Genomic DNA, 24,163 nt, shown 5'->3' with positions numbered 1-24,163 from the left:
CAGGTCAAACAAAACTAAATGCAGCTAGTTTTCTGTCTTTCCGGCTTCATTCAGAAGTGCTTGTGTTAGCTGTATAGTTGGCTAGCTAGCAAGAGGGGTAAGAGCCTCCATTGCAATTGTTTGACATAGCAACCTGCAAAGTTCTGGAACTATCAACCATGCTTGGGTAGTTTTGCTTTAGATGGCAGTCAATACGAATAGAACTAGCGACCAGAGAATGCCTTACATTGCATTTGACAACCAGTGTTAGTGAATGTAGCATCACATTTTGTGAAATAATCTTGCATTTCAATGCTGGTAACTCGTTGTATAAAAGCAATAATACCATCGAGTTCATGTGTTATGAGCTTTTTATCATTCAATTAAGTATGGCTACAGTATAGGGCTGTATATTAACTGTACATTAAGCTAGACACGTCCCACTGGCTGAACACACACTGTCAGCCAACAGTTGTCAACCTCAATGAATAATCTGAGGTCATGTTTCTCACCTCTTTGGATGTGGTACATTTCAGTGATAATGCCAGAGAAGCCAGTGTTTGGAGTATATATTGGCACTATACAGTATATTGGCACGGTTGTTGTTTGGCCAGAGACTAAGTTGAGGGCTGGCAAACTGTGCCAATATATCCTCCAAACACTAGTTTCGAGGGTATAATCACTTTTATGCAATGGGTTACCAACATATTCAAATAATGATTGACATATTTTCATTAAAAAAAATGTTATTTTGATTAATTTATTTGTACTATTTAATCCTTCCACAAGATATAGTCCCGACACAAATCTAGGGTTGCTACCCAAGCCGGCTGGTCGTTCGTTCTATTGGTTCGGTTGCCAGAGACGCGACCCAGTTGTTCAGTCTTTTTGTTCTGAATCTATGGACGCGACCCAGTCGTTTGTTCTTAATGTTCCATTGTCATACTGGCTGGCAACATTCGTATCCCTTGCTTGTTAGCGAGCAAACTGCGGCTAACTTACAATTACATCAAACAGTGCAGACAGAATAACAACAGTCGCTGCATTTGTTTAAGCTCTTTTCTAGTGACATTTATTTGGATACATCCATAGCAACGAGCTAATGAGGCACGATTTCGCCTGGCATAGAGAATGTGCTTTCTCGTTAGGACACTATTGTTCAGAGGAGCTAGCCAACAACACAGCTAACACAATAACTTCAAACTGAAGCTGGTAAGACTGCAAAGTAGCTGCACTTCATTTCATTTAACCTTTTTTCAACTGACATTTCTTTGTATATATCCATAAAAATGATGCCAGCTGATTCATGAGTGGCTGAAAAACACTGCCTGCTTCTCTCTCTCTCTCGTCCCGACTCCAGACCCCTACACGTTCATTACTATGGGATAGTTGGATATCAAATTAATATTGAAACAATGTTGCAAATGTCGGCGAGACAGACAGCAATGTTTATACAAACCTCCGCTGTCGAAATGTAAATGTTAGTCTAAAAGTAATGTGAGATAATGTTTAGATGCTTTTTATAGCGGAGATGAAGTTTATAACTTCACTGCCTGGGCTGATGAGACAGTGGATAGGGCTGATGAGACAGTGGATAGGGCTGATGAGACAGTGGATAGGGCTGATGAGACAGTGGATAGGGCTGATGACACAGTGGATAAGGCTGACGAGACAGTTCTATAGGGCTGATGAGACAGTGGATAGGGCTGATGAGACAGTGGATAGGGCTGATGAGACAGTGGATAGGGCTGACGAGACAGTTCTATAGGGCTGATGAGACAGTGGATAGGGCTGATGAGACAGTGGATAGGGCTGATGAGACAATGGATAGGGCTGATGAGACAGTGGATAGGGCTGATGAGACAGTGGATAGGGCTGATGAGACAGTGGATAGGGCTGATGAGACAGTGGATAGGGCTGATGAGACAGTGGATAGGGCTGATGAGACAGTGGATAGGGCTGATGAGACAGTGGATAGGGCTGATGAGACAGTGGATAGGGCTGATGAGACAGTGGATAGGGCTGATGAGACAGTGGATAGGGCTGATGAGACAGTGGATAGGGCTGATGAGACAGTGGATAGGGCTGATGAGACAGTGGATAGGGCTGATGAGACAGTGGATAGGGCTGATGAGACAGTGGCTTGCGCAGTCAGATGGAACAAAGTAAATAGGCATTTTAAGGTCAAAGATTTAGCCGGTGGTAACTTGTGGAAAAGACACCGGCTGGAATCACCAATCAAGATTAGACCCCTCATTGTATAATCCACCAATGGAGTGTTTCACACCTGAGGAAGGGGTGGGGGGTCTGGTGTTGTACGGAGCCTAATATAGCATTCGCCAGCCTCTTGGAGAGATGAAAACAGTCGGGTGTTTCAGCTTTTTTCTGTCAACTTCTCTCTCTCCCTCTCACTCACTCACTCACTCACTCACTCACTCACTCACTCACTCACTCACTCACACACACACACACACACACACACACACACACACACACACACACACACACACACACACACACACACACACACACACACACACACACACACACTTCTCCCCTTCTTTCCCTAGTCCTTGCTTCGTCTTTGACATGGGAGATTAAGTAATGCTTAAACAAATCCCCCTTTCTCTGCCTCCCTCCCTCTTAATATCCTTCCTGGTGGACTAGCTCTGAGAAAGCATTCAGGCTAGTGCACACTGTTTACAGTCACGGTTTCAAATGTCCAATTCCGCCTCTATAGCCAACAGTCCACCCCTACACATTTCATATAGATTTGAAATGAATGGATAGGTCTTAGTTTCACATGGCCGTCCCATAGGCTAGTTGGGATTTTCACAGTATATTCCTCATACCTATTCAAAATCTTTTCAAATCTACACAAAGTACCTAGGGCTAGGGTTTAGGGATTGATTTGGAATTGGGCAAGACTGTCTGTCTGCTCAAAGGCCCCAAAACCCTAGAAAGGAATATATGGTTTTTCTTGTTTTTCAAGAGAATGTTTGGACAAAAACAGGACAAAATGTTTTATTCAAATGTGACAGGATATATTGTTTTCATTGTGATAATTCCTCTTCCCTCCCTCCCTACATCCCTCTATTCCTCTCTCGGACGGTTAATTTGAGAAGCAGAGGATGCGGTCAAAGTGATCCCAGGTGCTTCCTGTTGGCCATCTGATCTCTTGCGCCTGTCTCTCCACTTCCGATGCTTCCTCCATCCTTCCCTCTACCCATAAACCTTTCAGGATGGAGATTCATAGTCAGGGAATTTGTAATCATTTGCTGTTTAATGACCGATACATTTCCGATACATTATTTTTAGAGTTGGTCCTCCAGATTGGAATGACTAGGCAAGGCAACAGCCAAAGAAAGATGGCATTAGCTGTTAGTTATACAATATTAGTTGGTATTGCATGAAGTTACTGTGCATTAGTTTGCTGAGGCATATCCTCTTGAACAAGCACAATGTTTTGGGGTTTGATTATGGATCTATATGGAAGTAGTCAAGCAGAAGTAGTCCCAGCTCAAACCTGGTCGGTGGATGAATACATGTGTGTACATGTTATCCTCTCCCTGACCTCATCACAGCTCTGGATGCTGGATTCATACTGAGCCAGATAATTACACCATCAAGCGGCTGATTCCACTTGGGAAGAAACTGGAACAGCCCACAAGCCCCACGGTGGCCGTCTTGGAACACTATTGAACCGTTGCGCAATTATTGTAACGTTGTTGTTGTGATAAAAAAGCATTTAGTGATTTTTATTCCATATTGTATCCAGGGAAGATTGTAGCTGACAAAGGCAACATTATTTTAGGTAAAACTTGATGTGTGTACAGTATTGCAGTGCACATAGTAACAGAATGTATACTATGTCAATACCTTTCTGTAGCCATACTATATGTTAATGGCACAACAAAGGCATGAACATTTGGTTTTATTCAGGGGGGTTTTCTCATGTTTTGCAGACGGACCAACAGTACGCCAACAGCGTGGCTGACAACCTCAAACGCCTGTAAGTACCGTGGCATGATGGGATGGTGTTTCCATGGAGCCAGGGTGTGGAAGGGGGAGTGTTTGTGTGTGTGTGTGTGTTTTTTACATGACTAGTTATTGTGTGTGTTTGCTACCTGTGTTTAATGTTTGCATGTTCATGTGCAAATGTGAGTATGTGTGGGTGAGTAACTGCTGTATTTGTTATAAACTCAGCAAAAAAAGAAACGTCCTCTCACTGTCAACTGTGTTTATTTTCAGCAAACTTAAAATGTGTAAATATTTGTATGAACATAAGATTCAACAACTGAGAGATAGACTCAATAGGTTCCATAGACATGTGACTAACAGAAATGGAATAATGTTTCCCTGAACAAAGGGGGGTCAAAATCAGAAGTAACAGTCAGTATCTGGTGTGGCCACCAGCTGCATTAAGAACTGCAGTGCATCTCCTCTTCATGGACTGCACCAGATTTGGCAGTTCTTGCTGTGAGATGTTACCCCACTCTTCCACCAAGGCACCCTACAAGTTCCTAGACATTTCTGGTGGGAATGGCCCTAGCTCTCACCCTCCGATCCAACAGGTCCCAGACGTACTCAATGGGATTGAGATCCGTGCTCTTCGCTGGCCATGGCAGAACACTGACATTCCTGTCTTGCAGGAAATCACGCACAGAATGAGCAGTATGGCTGGTGGTATTGTCATGCTGGAGGGTCATGTCAGGATGAGCCTGCAGGAAGGGTACCACATGAGGGAGGAGGATGTCTTCCCTGTAACTCACAGCGTTGAGATTGCCTACAATGACAACAAGCTCAGTCTGATGATGCTGTGACACACCGCCCCAGATCATGACGGACCCTCCACCTCCAAATGGATCCCGGTCCAGAGTACAGGCCTCAGTGTAACGCTCATTGCTTCGACGATAAACGCAAATCCGACCATCACCCCTAGTGAGACAAAACCGTGACTCGAATGTGAAGAGCACTTTTTTGCCAGTCCTGTCTGGTCCTGTCTGGTGGATTTGTGCCCATAGGCGACATTGTTGCCGGTGATGTCTGGTGAGGACCTGCCTTACAACAGGCCTACAAGCCCCCAGTTTCAGCCTATTGTGGACAGTCTGAGCACTGATGGAGGGATTGTGCGTTCCTGGTGTAACTCGGGCAGTTGTTGTTGCCATCCTGTACCTGTCCCGCAGGTGTGATGTTCGGATGTACCAATCCTGTGCAGGTGTTGTTACATGTGGTCTGCCACTGTGAGGATGATCAGCTGTCCATCCTGTCTCCCTGTAGCGCTGTCTTAGGCATCTCACAGTACAGACATAGCAATTTATTGCCCTGGCCACATCTGCAGTCCTCATTCCTCCTTGCAGCATGCCTAAGGCACGTTCATGCAGATGAGCAGGGACCCTGGACATCTTTCTTTTGGTGTTTTTCAGTCAGTAGAAAAGCCTCTTTAGTGTCCTAAGTTTTCATAACTGTGACATTATTTTTCTACCATCTGTAAGCTGTTGTGTCTTAACGACCGTTCCACAGGTGCATGTTCATTAATTGTTTATGGTTCATTGAACAAGCATGGGAAACAGTGTATAAGATCTTTACAATGAAGATCTGTGAAGTTATTTCGATTTTTACAAATTATCTTTGAAAGACAGGGTCCTGAAAAAGGGCCGTTTCTTTTTTTGCTGAGTTTACTTGTGTGTGCATATGTCATGCTTGATCTCTGCTTGAGTGTGTAAGTCCTTGATCTATTCGACACGTGTGCACATCTGTCTTCTTTCTGTGTGCATGTGTCTATTTGAATGTACGTTTGTGTATGTGTGTGTGTGTGTGCAATTGAACGTATCCTGTTTACATTCCATCACACACACACACACACACACACACACACACACACACACACACACACACACACACACACACACACACACACACACACACACACACACACACACACACACACAGAGTACAAAATAAGCAACCTAAATAGAATTCACAACCACAAAGGACTCAACAACAGAGAAACAGGTCTCCTTGGGAATGCCTTTGTGTTTTAACACTGTTCCTGTCTGTTTACCCTTAGGGCTGTAGTGTAAATCTGAGTGCCTTCAGAATCCATGGGGGTTCTCCTACTTTACTTTGACTACACATTGCTTGAGGCACTTGTTTGCTCTACATTGCTCTACAACTATGTGGATATAGGTAATGTTAATACACAGTGAAATATTTAGTCAGACTATTGATGTTTTGACGTATGAGTGAGAATAGGTACTTTCTGAACACAAAAGGATACAGATTAATGATAGTGTGCATTCAAAATGTTAAAATACCTAATATATTTCTTATAAAATAGTGAGGGGAATAACATAAAATACTGGCTGATAAGTAATCCTATTTGCATTCACACCAGCACTAGAGAGTAAATGAACAACAGTTTCGTATTAAATAAACACCTGCATACAGACACATGCTTTTCTGTTTACTGGCTTTGTCTGATCTCTGGAGAGAGACAGAAACAGATCTGTCCCATTTTATTTCTCTCTTTCTTTATTTCTCTGTCTCTCTCTCTTCCCCTCTTTCTTTCTTTCTTTCCTTCTTTCTCTCTCTCTCTCTCTCTCTCTCTCTCTCTCTTTGTGTCTCTCACAGACACAAACACACTCTTACACACACAAACACCACTTTCCATCCTGTTATTAATTTCCTCCTAGCACCTTATCTAAACATACAGAATCCTTCTCACAACATGCCCACGGTGCAGGTTTTAGAGCCTGCTGTTTTAGACTCCTGTTTGTCTTTTCCTGCCGAGGTGGCCATTTTGACCCAAGATGATACCAGTGGTCACTTCGTTGCTGTCACTCCCTACATCCGCTAAGGGGGTCACCTCACCTCACGGGAGGTCCTGCATTCCAAATGACACCCTATTCCCTATATAGTGCACTACTTCTGATCAAAGACTGATTGAGTGATTAGTGCTTTTGGAGGTTGTTTCGGTTCAATTATTAGTAGATGCGCAATGGATTATGGTCATTGTAGTTAATTACCACGTTTTCTGCGCTAAACTATGTAGAATGGGGCGGCAGGGTAGCCTAGTGGTTAGAGCGTTGGACTAGTAACCAAAAGGTTGCAAGTTCAAATCCCCGAGCTGACAAGGTACAAATCTGTCGTTCTGCCCCTGAACAGGGAATTAACTCACTGTTCCTAGGCCGTCATTGAAAATAAGAATTTGTTCTTAACTGACTTGCCTGGTAAAATAAATATTAAAAAATAATCAAGGATTTCAGTTTCAATAATTTTAACAAAATATGAAATGCATTATGTAGGTTGAATGCTGTAACAACACAGAATAAAACAATAAATAAAAGTCCCATGATGGTAGTGACTGACATTACTGCTTATCACTTATTAACCATAATGTATTCAAATTACTCAAATAAAATATTTCAGTTGTTGTGTATATTACATTTGTTTTAATTGAAGACTTTATTATTTCATTCCAAGTCATCTCATCTCTATAGAGCTGCTGCCTATGCTGTCTGATGAAATCACTATTTTAGTAGTTCCTTAAAGTAAATAAGGCATACTTTTATGATTGCTGAATACCAACTATCAATCACTTAGATCATGTAGAGATACCTCGCGAAGCAACTGCTCTCTATCCCTCAAGATTGTGCATTCTTCTCACTTCTCCCTATCTGTGTCTGTCCCACATTAACTTAACTAATGTAGCTGGTGTAAAAGAAACACACGAACCGGAGAAGTAGGTGCGCAATGGATTATGGTCATTGTAGTTAATTACCACGTTTTCTGCGCTAAACTATGTAGAATATTGGCCTGTTGGAAGCTACAACTCTAAAGAAACTGTGTGTTGAGCTCACAGAAATGGAATTCAAATAATTTAACCGACGTCGGTTGGTTAAGTTGTTTAGAAACCGAAAATTAACTTACATGTATGTTAATCGCTCAGCACTACCAGAACCAGATGGGCCATCGGAAAAAGTAGTGTACTACATAGGTAATAGGGTGTAATTTGGGATCGAGGCTGGAGATGGCTATGGGGGTCGATGGAGGGAAGGGGGAAGTGAAGAGGGGAGGAGGGAGGTTGAATGTCCCCCCTGTCACCTCGACATTCTCTCAGGGAGATTGAAGACCCAGGAGAGAGGGGTTGGTTGTGTGTGTTTGTGTGTGTGTGTGTGCACTATTGTGCGTTAGTGTGTGTGAGTGTGTGGTTCCTCAGGCACACACACCTCTCCTGTCCTGGTTGATTGACAGGGTTAGTGATTACACACTTGAGACCTGACCCCTGTCTCTCTCCTGAATGGCTTGTCTCTCTGTCTTCATACATTGTAATCTGACACCTTCCTCCCACGGAGATGTTACAACAGTGGTGGTGTGTGTGTGTGTGTGTGTGTGTGTGTGTGTGTGTGTGTGTGTGTGTGTGTGTGTGTGTGTGTGTGTGTGTGTGTGTGTGTGTGTGTGTGTGTGTGTGTGTGTGTGTGTGTGTGTGTGCGTGATCCTGTCTCCATCTCCCCTGGTTACCACCTATCAACCACCTGACCAGAGAGGAAGTCAATAGTGTTTGTGGAAAGGGTGGCAGGGACCCACATACTGCTGTGTCTGTCTGTCTGTCTGTCTGTCTGTCTGTCTGTCTGTCTGTCTGCCTGTCTATCTGCCTGTTTGTGTCTGTCTGGCTGTTGGTCTGTCTGCCTGTATCTATCATAACTGTGTCTATGTGATAGTAGTAGTTGGGATTGTTCAACTCTTTCTCTTCCCCTCTCTCTCCCCCTCGCCAACACTCTCTCCTCTCTCTGTCAGGTTTCCAGTGGAGATCCAGTCAGGTCTTCTGGAAGTCATATCTCCGTCTGTCCATTTCTACCCCGACTTCTCCCGCCTCAAAGAGTCCTTCGGAGACCCCAAGGAGAGGGTCAGGTAAGACTGCAGCCTTCTCAGCAGTTTTCACAATTGTCTGAGGGTTCAACTGCAGTTCATTTCAGGAGACAAGTTGAAATGTAACTCATGTCTTGAACCTTGGCCCATTGTTTGGTTAGAGGATTCCAAGACAATTTGTTAAAATGAAACTGGGCCACAGGAGATTGGTGTTAACTTATTAGGGTAGGATGGGCTTGTGGTAATGGCTGGAGCAGAGTCAGTGGAATGGTATCAAATACATCAAACATGGTTTCCATGTGTTTGATGTCATTTCATTTGCTCTGTTCCTGCCATTATTATGAGCAGTGCTCCCCTCAGCAGCCTCCATTGAACTGAGCGTGTGTGTGTGTGTGTGTGTGTGTGTGTGTGTGTGTGTGTGTGTGTGTGTGTGTGTGTGTGTGTGTGTGTGTGTGTGTGTGTGTGCGTGTATGTGTGTGCTGTCTTGTTGAGTCTGACATGAGGAAGCTCTCCACTGCTCTGTCCTTGTGTGACTTGATGACATCACTTCAGTGTCACCACATCTCCCTTCACTTACTTATCACCCTGCTGTGTGTGTGTGTGTGTGTGTGTGTGTGTGTGTGTGTGTGTGTGTGTGTGTGTGTGTGTGTGTATGCGCGCGCACGTGCATGCGTGTGTGAATATGTAATGTGCATGACTGTGCATGCATTAGCCTCTGTGTCTGTCTGCCTGTCTGTTTGTTTTTCTGACTGTCTATGTATGAACAGTGCTTTCAGAAATTATTCACACCCCTTGACTTTTTCTACATTTTGGTGGGATTGAAATGGATTAGTCCTTTTTTTGTAAACGATCTTCACAAAATACTCAGTAATGTCAAAGTGGAAGAAAAATTCTAACGTGTAAAAAATAGAAAACACTTATGTACAGTGGGGAGAACAAGTATTTGATACACTGCCAATTTTGCAGGTTTTCCTACTTGTAGAGGTCTGTCATTTTTATCATAGGTACACTTCAACTGTGAGAGACGGAATCCAGAAAATTCAGAAAATCACATTGACATTATTTGGAAAGGCACACACCTGTCTATATAAGGTCCCACAGTTGACAGTGCATGTCAGAGAAAAACCAAGCCATGAGGTTGAAGGAATAGTCCTTAGAGCTCCGAGACAGGATTGTGTCGAGGCACAGATCTGGGGAAGTGTAGCAAAACATTTCTGCAGCATTGAAGGTCCCCAAGAACACAGTGGTCTCTATCATTCTTAAATGGAAGAAGTTTGTAACCATCAAGACTCTTCCTAGAGCTGGCTTCCCGGCCAAACTGAGCAATCGGGGGAGAAGGACCTCTGATTGCTCAATGATCCAATGTTCCTCTGCTGAGATGGGAGAACCTTCCAGAAGGACAACCATCTTTGCAGCACTCCACCATTTAGGCCTTTATTGTAGAGTGGCCAGACGGAAGCCACTCCTCAGTGAAAGGCAAATGACAGCCCGCTATGAGTTTGCTAAAAGGCACCTAAGACTCTCAGACTATGAGAAACAAGATTCTCTGGCCTGATGAAACCAAGATTGAACTCTTTGACACAGGATTTTTAATGAATTTATTTGCAAATGATGGTGGAAAATAAGTATTTGGTTAATAACAAAGTTTATCTCAATACTTTGTTTTCTACCCTTTGTTGGCAATGACAGAGGTCAAACATTTTCTGTAAGTCTTCACAAGGTTTTCACACACTGTTGCTGATATTTTGGCCCATTCCTCCAGGCAGATCTCCTCTAGAGCAGTGATGTTTTGGGGCTGTTGCTGGGCAACATGGACTTTCAACTCCCTCCAAAGGTTTTCTATGGGGTTGAGATCTGGAGACTGGCCAGGACCTTGAAATGCTTCTTACGAAGCCACTCCTTCGTTGCCCGGGCGGTGTGTTTGGGATCATTGTCATGCTGAAAGACCCAGCCACGTTTCATCTTCAATGCTCTTGCTGATGGAAGGAGGTTTTCACTCAAAATCTCACGATACATGGCCCCATTCATTATTTCCTTTACACGGATCAGTCGTCCTGGTCCCTTTGCAGAAAAACAGCCCCAAAGCATGATGTTTCCACCCCCATGCTTCACAGTAGGTATGGTGTTCTTTGGATGCAACTCAGCATTCTTTGTCCTCCAAACACGACGAGTTGAGTTTTTACCAAAAAGTTCTATTTTGGTTTCATCTGACCATATGACATTCTCCCAATCTTCTTCTGGATCATCCAAATGCTCTCTAGCAAACTACAGACGGGCCTGGACATGTACTGGCTTAAGCAGGGGGACACGTCTGGCACTACAGGATTTGAGTCCCTGGCGGCGTAGTGTGTTACTGATGGTAGGCTTTGTTACTTTGGTCCCAGCTCTCTGCAGGTCATTCACTAGGTCCCCCGTGTGGTTCTGGGATTTTTGCTCACCGTTCTTGTGATCATTTTGACCCCACGGGGTGAGATCTTGCGTGGAGCCCCAGATCGAGGGAGATTATCAGTGGTCTTGTATGTCTTCCATTTCCTAATATTTACTCCCACAGTTGATTTCTTCAAACCAAGCTGCTTACCTATTGCAGATGCAGTCTTCCCAGCCTGGTGCAGGTCTACAATTTTGTTTCAGGTGTTCTTTGACAGCTCTTTGGTCTTGGCCATAGTGGAGTTTAGAGTGTGACTGTTTGAGGTTGTGGACAGGTGTCTTTTATACTGATAACAAGTTCAAACAGGTGCCATTAATACAGGTAGCGAGTGGAGGACAGAGGAGCCTCTTAAAGAAGAAGTTACAGGTCTGTGAGAGCCAGAAATCTTGCTTGTTTGTAGGTAACCAAATACTTATTTTCCACCATAATTTGCAAATAAATTCATTAAAAATCCTACAATGTGATTTTCTGGATTTTTTTTTCTCATTGTCTGTCATAGTTGAAGTGCACCTATGATGAAAATTACAGGCCTCTCTCATCTTTTTAAGTGGGAGAACTTGCACAATTGGTGGCTGACTAAATACCTTTTTGCCCCACTGTACATATAAATACACACATATATATATATATATATATATATATATATATGTATATATGTGTGTATTTATATGTACAGTGGGGCAAAAAGGTATTTAGTCAGCCACCAATTATATATATATATACACACATTTACACACATCTTTTTAAAATATATTTTCCTTACCACCCCCTCCCCCATTCAATGGTGAGAAATGTCCTTGTAGCAAAAACTTAGTGCTTTCCAGGAGCACAAGTACAGGACATCAATAAGCTGCTGCCAAACATTTTAAACCAGCATCAGGACATTTAGTCTGTCAAAGTTCATGTGGGTTTATTGGCATTATGAAGGGCAGCTCAGAACAGCTGAAGATTGATTTTAAAGAACGGATTGGGTCACTACTTGACACCAACAAGCGCTCCATAATATCTGGCCCTCTGCCCTCTCTAAATCGCGGCATTGAACGGTTCAGTAGACTTTTCGCCCTCCATAACTGGCTACGAGACTATTGCAGCTTTATGGGTGTCACATTTATTGACGATTTTGATAGCTTCTGGAAACAAAGCTCATATTTTGAGTTGGATGGGTTCATTTGGGTTCCTGGATCCTTTCAAAGCATTGTACGGCTACATCCATTGGATGTAGTGATCACAATATAGTAGCCATATCTAGGAAAACCAAAGTTCCAAAGGCTGGGCCTAATATAGTGTATAAGAGGTCATACAATACGTTTTGTAGTGATTCCTATGTTGTTAATGTAAAGAATATTTGTTGGTCCGTGGAGTGTAATGACGAGCAATCAGACGCTACACTTGACACATTTACAGTTGAAGTAGGAAGTTTACATACACCTTAGCCAAATACAGTTAAACTCAGTTTTTCATAATTCCTGACATTAAGTCCTTGTAAAAATTCCCTGTCTTAGGTCAGTTAGGATCACCACTTTATTTTAAGACTGTGAAATGCCAGAATAATAGTAATTTTAGCTTTTATTTCTTCTATCACATTCCCAGTGGGTCAGAAGTTTGCATACACTCAATTAGTATTTGGTAACATTGCCTTTAGATTGTTTAACTTGAGTCAAATGTTTCGGGTAGCCTTCCACAAGCTTCCAACAATAAGTTGGGTGAATTTTGGACATTTCCACCTGACATAGCAGGTGAAACTGAGTCAGGTTTGTAGGCCTCCTTGCTCGCACGTGCTTTTTCAGTTCTGCCCACAAAATGTCTATGGGGTTGAAGTCAGGGCTTTGTAATGGCCACTCCAATACCTTGACTGTGTTGTCCTTAAGCCATTTGCCAAAACTTTGGAAGTATTCTTGGGGTCATTGTCCATTTGGAAGACTCATTTGCGACCAAGCTTTAACTTCCTGACTGATGTCTTGAGATGTTTATTCAATATATCCACATAATTTTCCTCCCTCATGATGCCATCTCGTTTTGTGAAGTGCACCAGTCTCTCTTGCAGCAAAGCAGCCCCACAACATGATGCTGCCACCCCCGTGCTTCATGGTTGGGATGGTGTACTTTTGGCTTGCAAGCCACCCCCTTTTTCCTCCAAACATAACAATGGTCATTATGGCCAAACAGTCCTATTTTCAGTTCATCAGACCAGAGGACATTTCTCCGAAAGTACGATCTTTGTCCCCATGTGCTGTTGTAAAGCGTAGTCTGGCTTTTTTATGGCAGTTTTGGAGCAGTGATTTCTTCCTTGCTGTGCGACCTTTCAGGTTACGTCAATATAGGACTTGTTTTACTGTGAATATAGATACTTTTGTACCTGTTTCCTCCAGCATCTTCACAAGGTCCTTTGCTGTTGTTCTGGGATTGATTTGCACTTTTCGCACCAAAGTATGTCTCCTTCCTGAGCTGTACGACGGCTGTGTGGTCCCATGGTGTTTATACTTGCGTACTATTGTTTGTACAGATGAACGTGGTGCCTTCAGGCATTTGGAAATTGCTCCCAAGGATGAACCAGGCCTGTGGAGGTCCACAATTTTTTTCTGAGGTCTTGGCTGATTTCTTATGATTTTGCCATGATGTCAAACAAAGAGGCACTGCGTTTGCAAGTAGGCCTTGAAATACATCCAGAGGCACACCTCTAATTGAGGTACAAGCTGTTCAAAGGCACAGTCAACTTAGTGTATGTAATCTTCTGACCCACTGGAATTGTGATACAGTGAATTATAGGTGAAATAATCTGTCTGAAAACAATTGTTGGAAAAATTACTTGTCATTCACAAAGTAGATGTCTTAACCGACTTGCCAAAACTACAGTTTGTTAACAAGAAATTTGTGGAGTGGTTGAACGAGTTTTAATGACTCCAACCTAAGTGTATGTAACTTCCGACTTCAACTGTATGAAATTGCTTATCTCATTTACTAATAAACATGCACCCATTAAGAAAATGGTTGTATAAACACATAAATTGTAGTGGATTGATGATTAATTGAAAAAATGTTTTGGTTGAGAGGGATGAGGAAAAAGGAATGACAAATAAGTCACTTTGCAGACGTACTGCAAATTGAGAAATCATGTGATTAAACTGAATAAAACGAAGAAACTACACTATGAAACAAAGACAAATGACATGAAGAATGATAGTAAAAAGCTTTGGAGCACCTTAATTTACATTTTGGAATCATATGGCTCATTCATCACAAAACCCACTGATATTGCCAACACTTGAATGAAATGTTCATTGGCAAGATTATCAAACTTAGGCATGACATGCCAGCAACAAACTCTAACAATACACATCCAAGTAGATCTAACCAAATTATGAAAGACAAGCATTGTAATTATTTTTTTTTTTAGAATATTGACATGTTGAATGCACCAAGCTGTCTGTCTAACCTACTGGCACACAGCTCGGACACCCACCCATACCCCACAAGACATGCCACCAGAGGTCTCTTCACGCTCCCCAAGTCCGGAACAGACTATGGGAGTTGCACAGTACTACATAAAGCCATGACTACATGGAACTCTATCCTACATCAAGTAACTCATGCAAGCAGTCAAATTTGATTTAAAAACTGATTAAAAAAATACACCTTATGGAACAGCAGGGACTGTGAAGCAAGACAAACCTAGGCACAGACACATGCATACACACACACGATAACATACGCACTATACACACACATACACATCGATTTTGTGTTGTTGATATGTCGTAGTAGAGTAAGGACCTGAGGGCACATACTTAATGTGTTGTGAAATCCATTGTAATGTTTTTAAAATTGTAGAACTAACTTAATTTTGCTTTACCCCAGTAAGAGTTGCTACTGCAAATGGTGATCCTTAAAAATGTCAATACAAATGTAGTCTTGGTAAGCAACACTAGTGTATATTTGGCCTTGTGTTTTAAGTTATTGTCCTGCTGAAAGGTGAATTTGTCTCCCAGTGTCTGGTTCAGTCTGAAAGCAGACTGAACCAGGTTTTCCTCTAGGATTGTGCATGTGCTTTAGCTCTATTCCATTTATTTTTACCCGAAAATAAAATACCTAGTCCTTGCAGATGACAAGCATTCTCGTAACATGATGCAGCCACCAATATGCTTGAAAATGTGGCGAGTGGTACTCAGTGATGTCTTGAGTTGGATTTGCCCCCAAAATAACACTTTGTATTCAGGATATAAAGGTAATTTCTTTGCCACATTTGTTGCACTTTTACTTTAGTTCCTTATTGCAAACAGGATGCATGTTTTGGAATATTTGTATTCTGTACAGGCTTCCTGGTTTTCACGCTTTCATTTAGGTTACTATTGTGGAGTAACTACAATGCTGTTGATCCATCCTCAGTTTTCTCGTATCACAGCCATTAAACTCTGTAACTGTTTTAAAGTCACCATTGGCCTCATGGTGAAATCCCTGAATGCTTTCCTTCCTCTCCGGCAACTGAGTTAGAAAGGACACTTGTCCAAAGTGTAATTAATAACTTCACCATGCTCAAAGTGATATTCAATGTTTGCATTTTTTTCTACAATTCTACCAATAGGTGCCCTTCTTTGCGAGGCATTAGAAAACCTCCCTGTTCTTTGTAGTTGAATCATTGTTTAAAAGTCACTGCTCGACTGAGAGACCTTACAGATAATTGTATGTGTGGGGTACAGAGATGAGGTAAGCATTTAAAATCACGTTGAACACTATTATTGCACACAGAGTGAGTCCGTGCAACTTGTTATGTGACTTGTTAAGCACATTTTTACTGCTGCTTTTTTATGAATTTATAAACATTTCTAAAAAACATAATTCCACTTTCACATTATGGGGTATTGTGTGTAGGCCAGTGACACACAATCTCAATTGAATCAATTTAAAATGCGGGCTGGAACACAACAAAATGTGGGAAAAGTCAAGGGGTTTGAATACTTTTTTAACACTGTGTTTGAGTGTGTGTGAGTGTTTTATACACCTACGTTTGTGGGCCTTCATTTGTTTATTAGTGTCTGTGTCTGACTGTCTGAGACTTCATTTCTCATTTCTGTGTGCAGTCAGTCTGTTCTTTTGTTTTATTTAGTGTTTGGCTGCGATGCGTGGTTTTGATGAAGAACAGGCTAGCTGAAGGAGGCTGGCTGAGTGAAGTCAAGTCAGTTGTGTGTCTGTGTGTCTGTGCTACTGTTCATAGCTCTTCTATTCCTAACTCAGCCATTGTTATTTAATTACCAAGGCAAAGGAATCCGTAAACTCACTTTAGCTCTTGCACCACTTAAACTCTAGAATAGAATAGTGGCGATATAATAAACTTACTGGGTACCTAACTACTTTGGCTACTTTGACATATGCTTTATCATAGAAACACAGAAGAATGATATCAAGCTGTGCAAAGATGTAGTAAATCTGAAGTTCCCCTCCCCAACTTCTTCCATTCTCCTCTCCTCCCCTCTGCTTTCAGTGGGTGTGCCAGGCTCCCCATCTTACCTGTGTGTGTAATCCAGGGAGATTTGTTCAGATTAGAGGTTTTTAACAGGTTTACTCTGACAGGATTACTAGTCTCGTCAATCCTAAATGCTGCCAGAAACACACATTCATCCATACACTCACACACAACAATGAGAGAGAGGAGATAATGAATGAATGAATGAATGAATGAAAAAGGGAAGGGAAAGAAAAAATAATAACAAATGATGCGGCGAGGAGGAGAGAGGTACTTTACTGAAGACTGGTAATGATTATAGATCAGAGAAGAGAGGTACTTTACTGAAGACTGGTAATGATTATAGATCAGAGAAGAGAGGTACTTTACTGAAGACTGGTAATGATTATAGATCAGAGAAGAGAGGTACTTTACTGAAGACTGGTAATGATTATAGATCAGAGAAGAGAGGTACTTTACTGAAGACTGGTAATGATTATAGATCAGAGAAGAGAGGTACTTTACTGAAGACTGGTAGTGATTATAGATCAGAGAAGAGAGGTACTTTACTGAAGACTGGTAATGATTATAGATCAGAGAAGAGAGGTACTTTACTGAAGACTGGTAATGATTATAGATCAGAGAAGAGAGTTACTTTACAGAAGACTGGTAGTGATTATAGATCAGAGATGAGAGGAGAGGTACTTTACTGAAGACTGGTAGTGATTATAGATCAGAGATGAGAGGAGAGGTACTTTACTGAAGACTGGTAGTGATTATAGATCAGAGATGAGAGGAGAGGTACTTTACTGAAGACTGGTAGTGATTATAAATCAGAGATGAGAGGAGAGGTACTTTACTGAAGACTGGTAGTGATTATAGATCAGAGATGAGAGGAGAGGTACTTTACTGAAGACTGGTAGTGATTATAGATCAGAGATGAGAGGAGAGGTACTTTACTGAAGACTGGTAGTGATTATAGATCAGAGATGAGAGGAGAGGTACTTTACTGAAGACTGGTAGTGATTATAGATCAGAGATGAGAGGAGAGGTACTTTACTGAAGACTGGTAGTGATTATAGATCAGAGATGAGAGGAGAGGTACTTTACTGAAGACTGGTAGTGATTATAGATCAGAGATGAGAGGAGAGGTACTTTACTGAAGACTGGTAGTGATTATAGATCAGAGATGAGAGGAGAGGTACTTTACTGAAAACTGGTAGTGATTATAGATCAGAGATGAGAGGAGAGGTACTTTACTGAAGACTGGTAGTGATTATAGATCAGAGATGAGAGGAGAGGTACTTTACTGAAGACTGGTAGTGATTATAGATCAGAGATGAGAGGAGAGGTACTTTACTGAAGACTGGTAGTGATTATAGATCAGAGATGAGAGGAGAGGTACTTTACTGAAGACTGGTAGTGATTCTAGACCAGTATTCAGACTCCTTGACTTTTTCCATTACAGCCTTATTCTAGACATTGTTGCATTGTAATGTATTGAAAATTAAAAAAAACAGAAATATTACATTTACATAAGTGTTCAGAACCTTTTCTCAGTACTTTGTTGAAACACCTTTGGCAGTCTTGAGTCTTCTTTGGTATGACACTACAAGCCTGTATTTGGGGAGTTTCTCCCATTCTTCTCTGCCGATCCTTTCAAGCTCTGTCAGGTTGGATGGGGAGCACCGCTGGGTTCAAGTCCGTGCTCTGGCTGGCACACTCAAGGACATTCAGAGACTTGTCCCAAAGTCACTCCTGCTATGTCTTGTCTGTGTTCTTAGGGTCCTGTTGGAAGGTGAACCTTCTCCCCAGTCTGAGGTCCTGAGTGTTCTGGAGCAGGTTTTCATCACAGATCTCTCTATACTTTTGCTCCGTTCATCTTTGTCTCGATCCTGACTAGTCTCACAGTCCAAACTTCCATTTAAGAATGATTGAGGACCGTCAATGCTGCAGAAATGTTTTGGTAACCTTCCCCAGATCTGTGCCTCGACACAATCCTGTCTCGGAGCTCTACGGACAATTCCTTCGACCTCATGGCTTGGTTTTTGCTCTGACATGCACTGTCAACTGTGGGACCTGATATAGGTGCAATCATTTGAATTTACCACAGGTGGACTCCAAGTTGTAGAAACATCTCAAGGATGATCATTGAAAACAGGATGTACCTGAGCTCAATATCGAGTCTCATAGCAAAGGGTCTGAATACTTATGTAAATGTAATATTTCTGTTTTTTTAATGTTTTTTTTAATAAATTTGCAATAATTTCTAAAAACCTGTTTTTGCTTTTTCATTATGGGGTATTGTGTTTTTTTAAATCCATTTTTGATTGAGGCTGTAACATAACAACATGTGTAAAAAGGGAAAGGGTCTGAAAACTCTCAGAATGCACAATATGTGCTGCAGTAATGAGTGTGAGCATTGGGAATGGTGCCTGCTGAAAGCCACTGCCATGGCTAATTCATGAGGCCCACTTAAGACAGGGGCCCGTGCCTCGCTGAGATATTATTTATTTATTTTCCTCCCAAATTTTGTGGTATCTAATTGGTAGTTAGTCTTGTCTCATCGCTTGCAACTCCCGTACAGACTCGGGGGAGGTGAAAGTTTGAGAGCCGTGTGTCCTCTGAAACATAACCCAACGAAGCCAAGCCAAGCCGCACTGCTTCTTGACACAATGCCAACTTAACCCGGAAGCCAGCCGCACCAATGTGTCGGAGGAAACACCATGCACCTGGCGACTGTGTCAGCAGGCACTGCGCCCGGCCCGCCACAGAAGTCGCTAGTGCGCGATGGGACAAGGACATCCCTGCCGACCAAACCCTCCGCTAACCCGGGCAATGCTGAGCCAATTGTGCGCCGCCCCGTGTCCCGGTCACAGCTCGAACCCAGAATCTCTAGTGGCACAGCCAGCACTGTGATGCAGTGTCTTAGATCACTGCATCACTCGGGAGGCCTACTTGCTTAGGTATTTAACTAGCCACAAACACACACACACACACACACACACACACACACACACACACACACACACACACACATGCACTACACACAGACACAGACAGGCACACACGAACACACACTCACAAACTCACAGATTGGCAGTGGTGTAAAGTAGTTAAGTAAAACTACTTTAAAGTACTACTTAAGTAGTTGTTTTGGGTATATGGATTTTACTTCACTATTTATATTTTTGCCAACTGTTACTTTTACTTCACTACATTCCTAAAGTAAAGAATGTACTTCTTACTCCATACATTTTCCCTGACACCCAAAAGTACTCGTTACATTTTGACAGCAAAATGGTCCAATTCACACACTTATCAAAAGAACATCCCTGGTCATCCCTACTGCCTCTGGTCTGGCAGACTCACTAAACACAAAATGCTTCATTTGTAAATTATGTCTGAGTGTTGGAGTGTGACCCTGGCTATCTGTCAAAAAAAATAATTGTGCCATCTGGTTCGCTTAATATAAGGAATTTGAAGTGGTTTATACTTTTACTTTTGATACTTATAGTTTGAAGTCGGAAGTTTACATACACTTAGGTTGGAGTCATTAAAACTTTTTCAACCACTCCACAAATTTCTTGCTAACAAACTATGGTTTTGGCAAGTCAGTTAGGACATCTACTTTGTGCATGACTGTCACACCGTGACCTTAGAACTTTTTACGTCTCTATTTTGGTTTGGTCAGGGTGTGATTTGCGTGGGCATTCTATGTTCCTTTTTCTATGTTTTTGTATTTTTTTGTTTTGGCCGGGTATGGTTCTCAATCAGGGACAGCTGTCTATCGTTGTCTCTGATTGGGAACCATACTTATGTAGCTTTTTTCCACAGGGTTTTTGTGGGTAGTTCATTTCTGTTTAGTGTTTTGCACCTTTCAGGGCTGTTTTGGTGATTCCCTTGGTTATTTTGTTATTAGTGTTCAGTTTTAATAAAGTAAGCATGAACACTTGTCAAGCTGCGCTTTGGACCGATGATTCCTCATCTGCCGACGACGAATACCATTACAATGACAAAGGTCATTTTTCAATGTCATGGCTCTAGAAGCTTCTGATAGGCTAATTGGCATCAGTTGAGTCAATTGGACGTGTACCTCTGGATGTATTTCAAGGCCTACCTTCAAACTCAGTGCCTCTTTGCTTGATATCATGGGAAAATATAAAGAAATCAGCCAAGACCTCAGAAAGAAATTGTGGTCCTCCACAAGTCTGGTTCATCCTTGGAAGCAATTTCCAAACACCTGAAGGTGCCACGGTCATCTGTACAAACAATAGTATGCAAGTATAAACACCATGGGACCACGCAGCCCAGGAAGGAGACGCGTTCTGTCTCATAGAGATTAACATACTTTGGTGCGTAAAGTGCAAATCAATCCCAGAACAACAGCAAAGGACCTTGTGAAGATGTTGGAGGAAACAGGAAGATGTTGGAGGAAACAGGTACAAAAGTATCTATATCCACAGTAAAACCAGTCCTATATCGACATAACCTGAAAGGCTGCACAGCAAGGAAGAAGCCACTGCTCCAAAACCGCCATAAAAAGCCAGACTACGGTTTACAACTGCACATGTGGACAAAGATTGTACTTTTTGGAGAAATGTCCTCTGGTCTGATGAAACAAAAATAGAACTCTTTGGCCATAATGACCATTGTTATGTTTGGAGCAAAAAGGGGGAGGCTTGCAAGCCAAAGAACACCATCCCAACCATGAAGCACAGGGGTGGTAGCATCATGTTGTGGGCGTGCTTTGCTGCAGGAGGGACTGGTGCACATCACAAAATAGATGGCATCATGAGGGAGGAAAATAATGTGGGTATATTGAATCAACATCTCAAGACATCAGTCAGGAAGTTACAGCTTGGTCGTAAATTGGTCTTCGAAATGGACAATGACCCCAAGCGTACTTCCAAAGTTGTGGCAAAATGGCTTAAGGACAACAAGTCAAGGTATTGAAGTGGCCATCACAAAGTCCTGACCTCAATCCTATAGAAAATGTGCGGGCAGAACTGAAAAAGCGCATGCGAGCAAGGAGGCCTACAAACCTGACTCAGTTACACCAGCTCTGTCAGGTGGAATGGGACAAAATTCACCCAACTTATTATGGGAAGCTTGTGGAAGGCTACCCAAAATATTTGACTCAAGTTAAACAATTTAAAGGCAATGCTACCAAATACTAATTGAGTGTATGTAAACTTCTGACCCACTGGGAATGTGATAAAAGAAATAAAAGCTGAAATAAATAATTCTCTCTACAATCATTCTGACATTTCACATTCTGAAAATAAAGTGGTGGATCCTAATTGACCTGAGACAGGGAATTTTACTGAGTTTAAATGTATTTGGCTAAAGTGTATGTAAACTTCTGAATTCAACTGTAAGTACATTTGAGCAATTCCATTTACTTTGATACTTAAATATATTTAAAACCAAATACTTTTAATCTTTTACTGGGTGACTTTCACTTTTACTTGAGTCAATAGTCACCATCTATTAAGGTATCTTTACTTTTCCTCAAGTATGACAATTGAGTACTTTTTCCATCACTGCTGATTGACAGGACAGATCTCTGTCTGGGAGGAGAAACACACCAGAGAAACACACCAAATACACATGAGAGAGAATATATATGGGAACAGCAAAAGCAAAGATGTGGCAATTAACCAGAGCTAAAGCGAGAGAGACAGTTAGGATGTGTGATGGAATCACAATAAGAAGGAATGGATAAAGGAAAGGGAACATTTCAGAGAAAAAGAGTGGTTAAGATTGAAAATAAAGTGAGCAAGATAGAATGTGTGTGAGAGAGAGCGAGAGATTGCCATGTCTTCCAGAGAAGGTGACAGAGTGAGAGTTTTTCAGATAGAAAATTATAAAGAATGATAGGGAGAGAGGGAGAGAGACGGTGATGTAGAGGAAGGGGGAGAGAGATGAAGAAGAAGAGGGAGAGAAACGGTGATGTAGAGGAAGAGGGAGAGAGACGATGATGTAGAGGGAGAGAGACGACGAGGAAGAGCGAGGGAGACGACGATGAAGAGGGAGAGAGACGATGAAGAGGAAGAGGGAGAGAGACGATGATGAAGAGCAAGAGTGAGAGAGACTATGATGAAGAGGAAGGAGAGAGACGATGATGAAGAGGGAGAGAGACGATGATGAAGAGGTAAGAGTGTGAGAGACGATGAAGAGGGTGAGAGACGATTACGAAGAGGGAGATAGACGATGAGGAAGAAGAAGAGTGAGAGAGAAGATGATGAAGATGGAGAGAGACGATGATGTAGAAGAAGAGGGAGTGAGACGACGGGGAGAGGGCGAAAGACTACGAGGAAGCGAGAGATAGACGATGATGAAGAGGAAGAGAGAGAGAGACGATGAGGAGGGAGAGCGAGGGAGTGGGAGAGAGATGATGATGAAGAGGAAGGAGAGGGACGATGATAAAGAGGGAGAGAGATGATAAAGAAGAGTGTGAGAGAGGAAGAGGGAGAGACGATGATGAAGAGAAAGAGTGAGAGACGGTGATGAAGAGGGAGAGTGACGATGATGAAGAGGAAGGAGTGAGACTAGACCCGTAACAATGATGAGGAAGAGAGATGATGATGAAGAGGAAGAGAGACGATGATGAAGAGGGAGCGAGACGATGATGAAGGGATACGATGATGAAGAGGACAATGGAGATAGACGATCATGAAGAGGAAGGGGAAGACGGAGAGAGATGATGATGAAGAGGATGAGGGACGATGATGAAGAGGGAGAGACGATGATGAAGAGGAAGCGTGAGAGAGACTATGATGAAGAGGAAGGAGAGAGACGATGATGAAGAGGGAGAGAGACGATGATGAAGAGGTAAGAGTGTGAGAGACGATGAAGAGGGTGAGAGACGATTACGAAGAGGGAGATAGACGATGAGGAAGAAGAAGAGTGAGAGAGAAGATGATGAAGATGGAGAGAGACGATGATGTAGAAGAAGAGGGAGTGAGACGACGGGGAGAGGGCGAAAGACTACGAGGAAGCGAGAGATAGACGATGATGAAGAGGAAGAGAGAGAGAGACGATGAGGAGGGAGAGCGAGGGAGTGGGAGAGAGATGATGATGAAGAGGAAGGAGAGGGACGATGATAAAGAGGGAGAGAGATGATAAAGAAGAGTGTGAGAGAGGAAGAGGGAGAGACGATGATGAAGAGAAAGAGTGAGAGACGGTGATGAAGAGGGAGAGTGACGATGATGAAGAGGAAGGAGTGAGACTAGACCCGTAACAATGATGAGGAAGAGAGATGATGATGAAGAGGAAGAGAGACGATGATGAAGAGGGAGCGAGACGATGATGAAGGGATACGATGATGAAGAGGACAATGGAGATAGACGATCATGAAGAGGAAGGGGAAGACGGAGAGAGATGATGATGAAGAGGATGAGGGACGATGATGAAGAGGGAGAGACGATGATGAAGAGGAAGCG

The 24,163-nt window shown here is 42.4% G+C and overlaps 1 protein-coding gene across 2 annotated transcripts in view; it reads left to right on the top strand.

Moving 5' to 3' along the window:
- The window catches only part of LOC135526480 (alpha-1,3-mannosyl-glycoprotein 4-beta-N-acetylglucosaminyltransferase B), a 175,543-nt gene that overhangs the window by 96,186 nt on the left and 55,194 nt on the right, over positions 1 to 24,163 (top strand). For both annotated transcript variants that reach the window (XM_064954881.1, XM_064954882.1), the window contains 2 exons: positions 3,945 to 3,991; positions 8,779 to 8,892. In XM_064954881.1, the coding sequence (XP_064810953.1) occupies positions 3,945 to 3,991; positions 8,779 to 8,892 (161 nt within the window). The remainder of the gene's footprint in view (positions 1 to 3,944; positions 3,992 to 8,778; positions 8,893 to 24,163) is intronic.

This window comes from Oncorhynchus masou, chromosome 32, assembly GCF_036934945.1.
Source record: "Oncorhynchus masou masou isolate Uvic2021 chromosome 32, UVic_Omas_1.1, whole genome shotgun sequence".
NCBI lineage: Eukaryota > Metazoa > Chordata > Actinopteri > Salmoniformes > Salmonidae > Oncorhynchus > Oncorhynchus masou.
The sequence above is the reverse complement of the archived record's forward strand: the minus strand, read 5'-3'. Positions and strand labels throughout refer to the sequence as shown.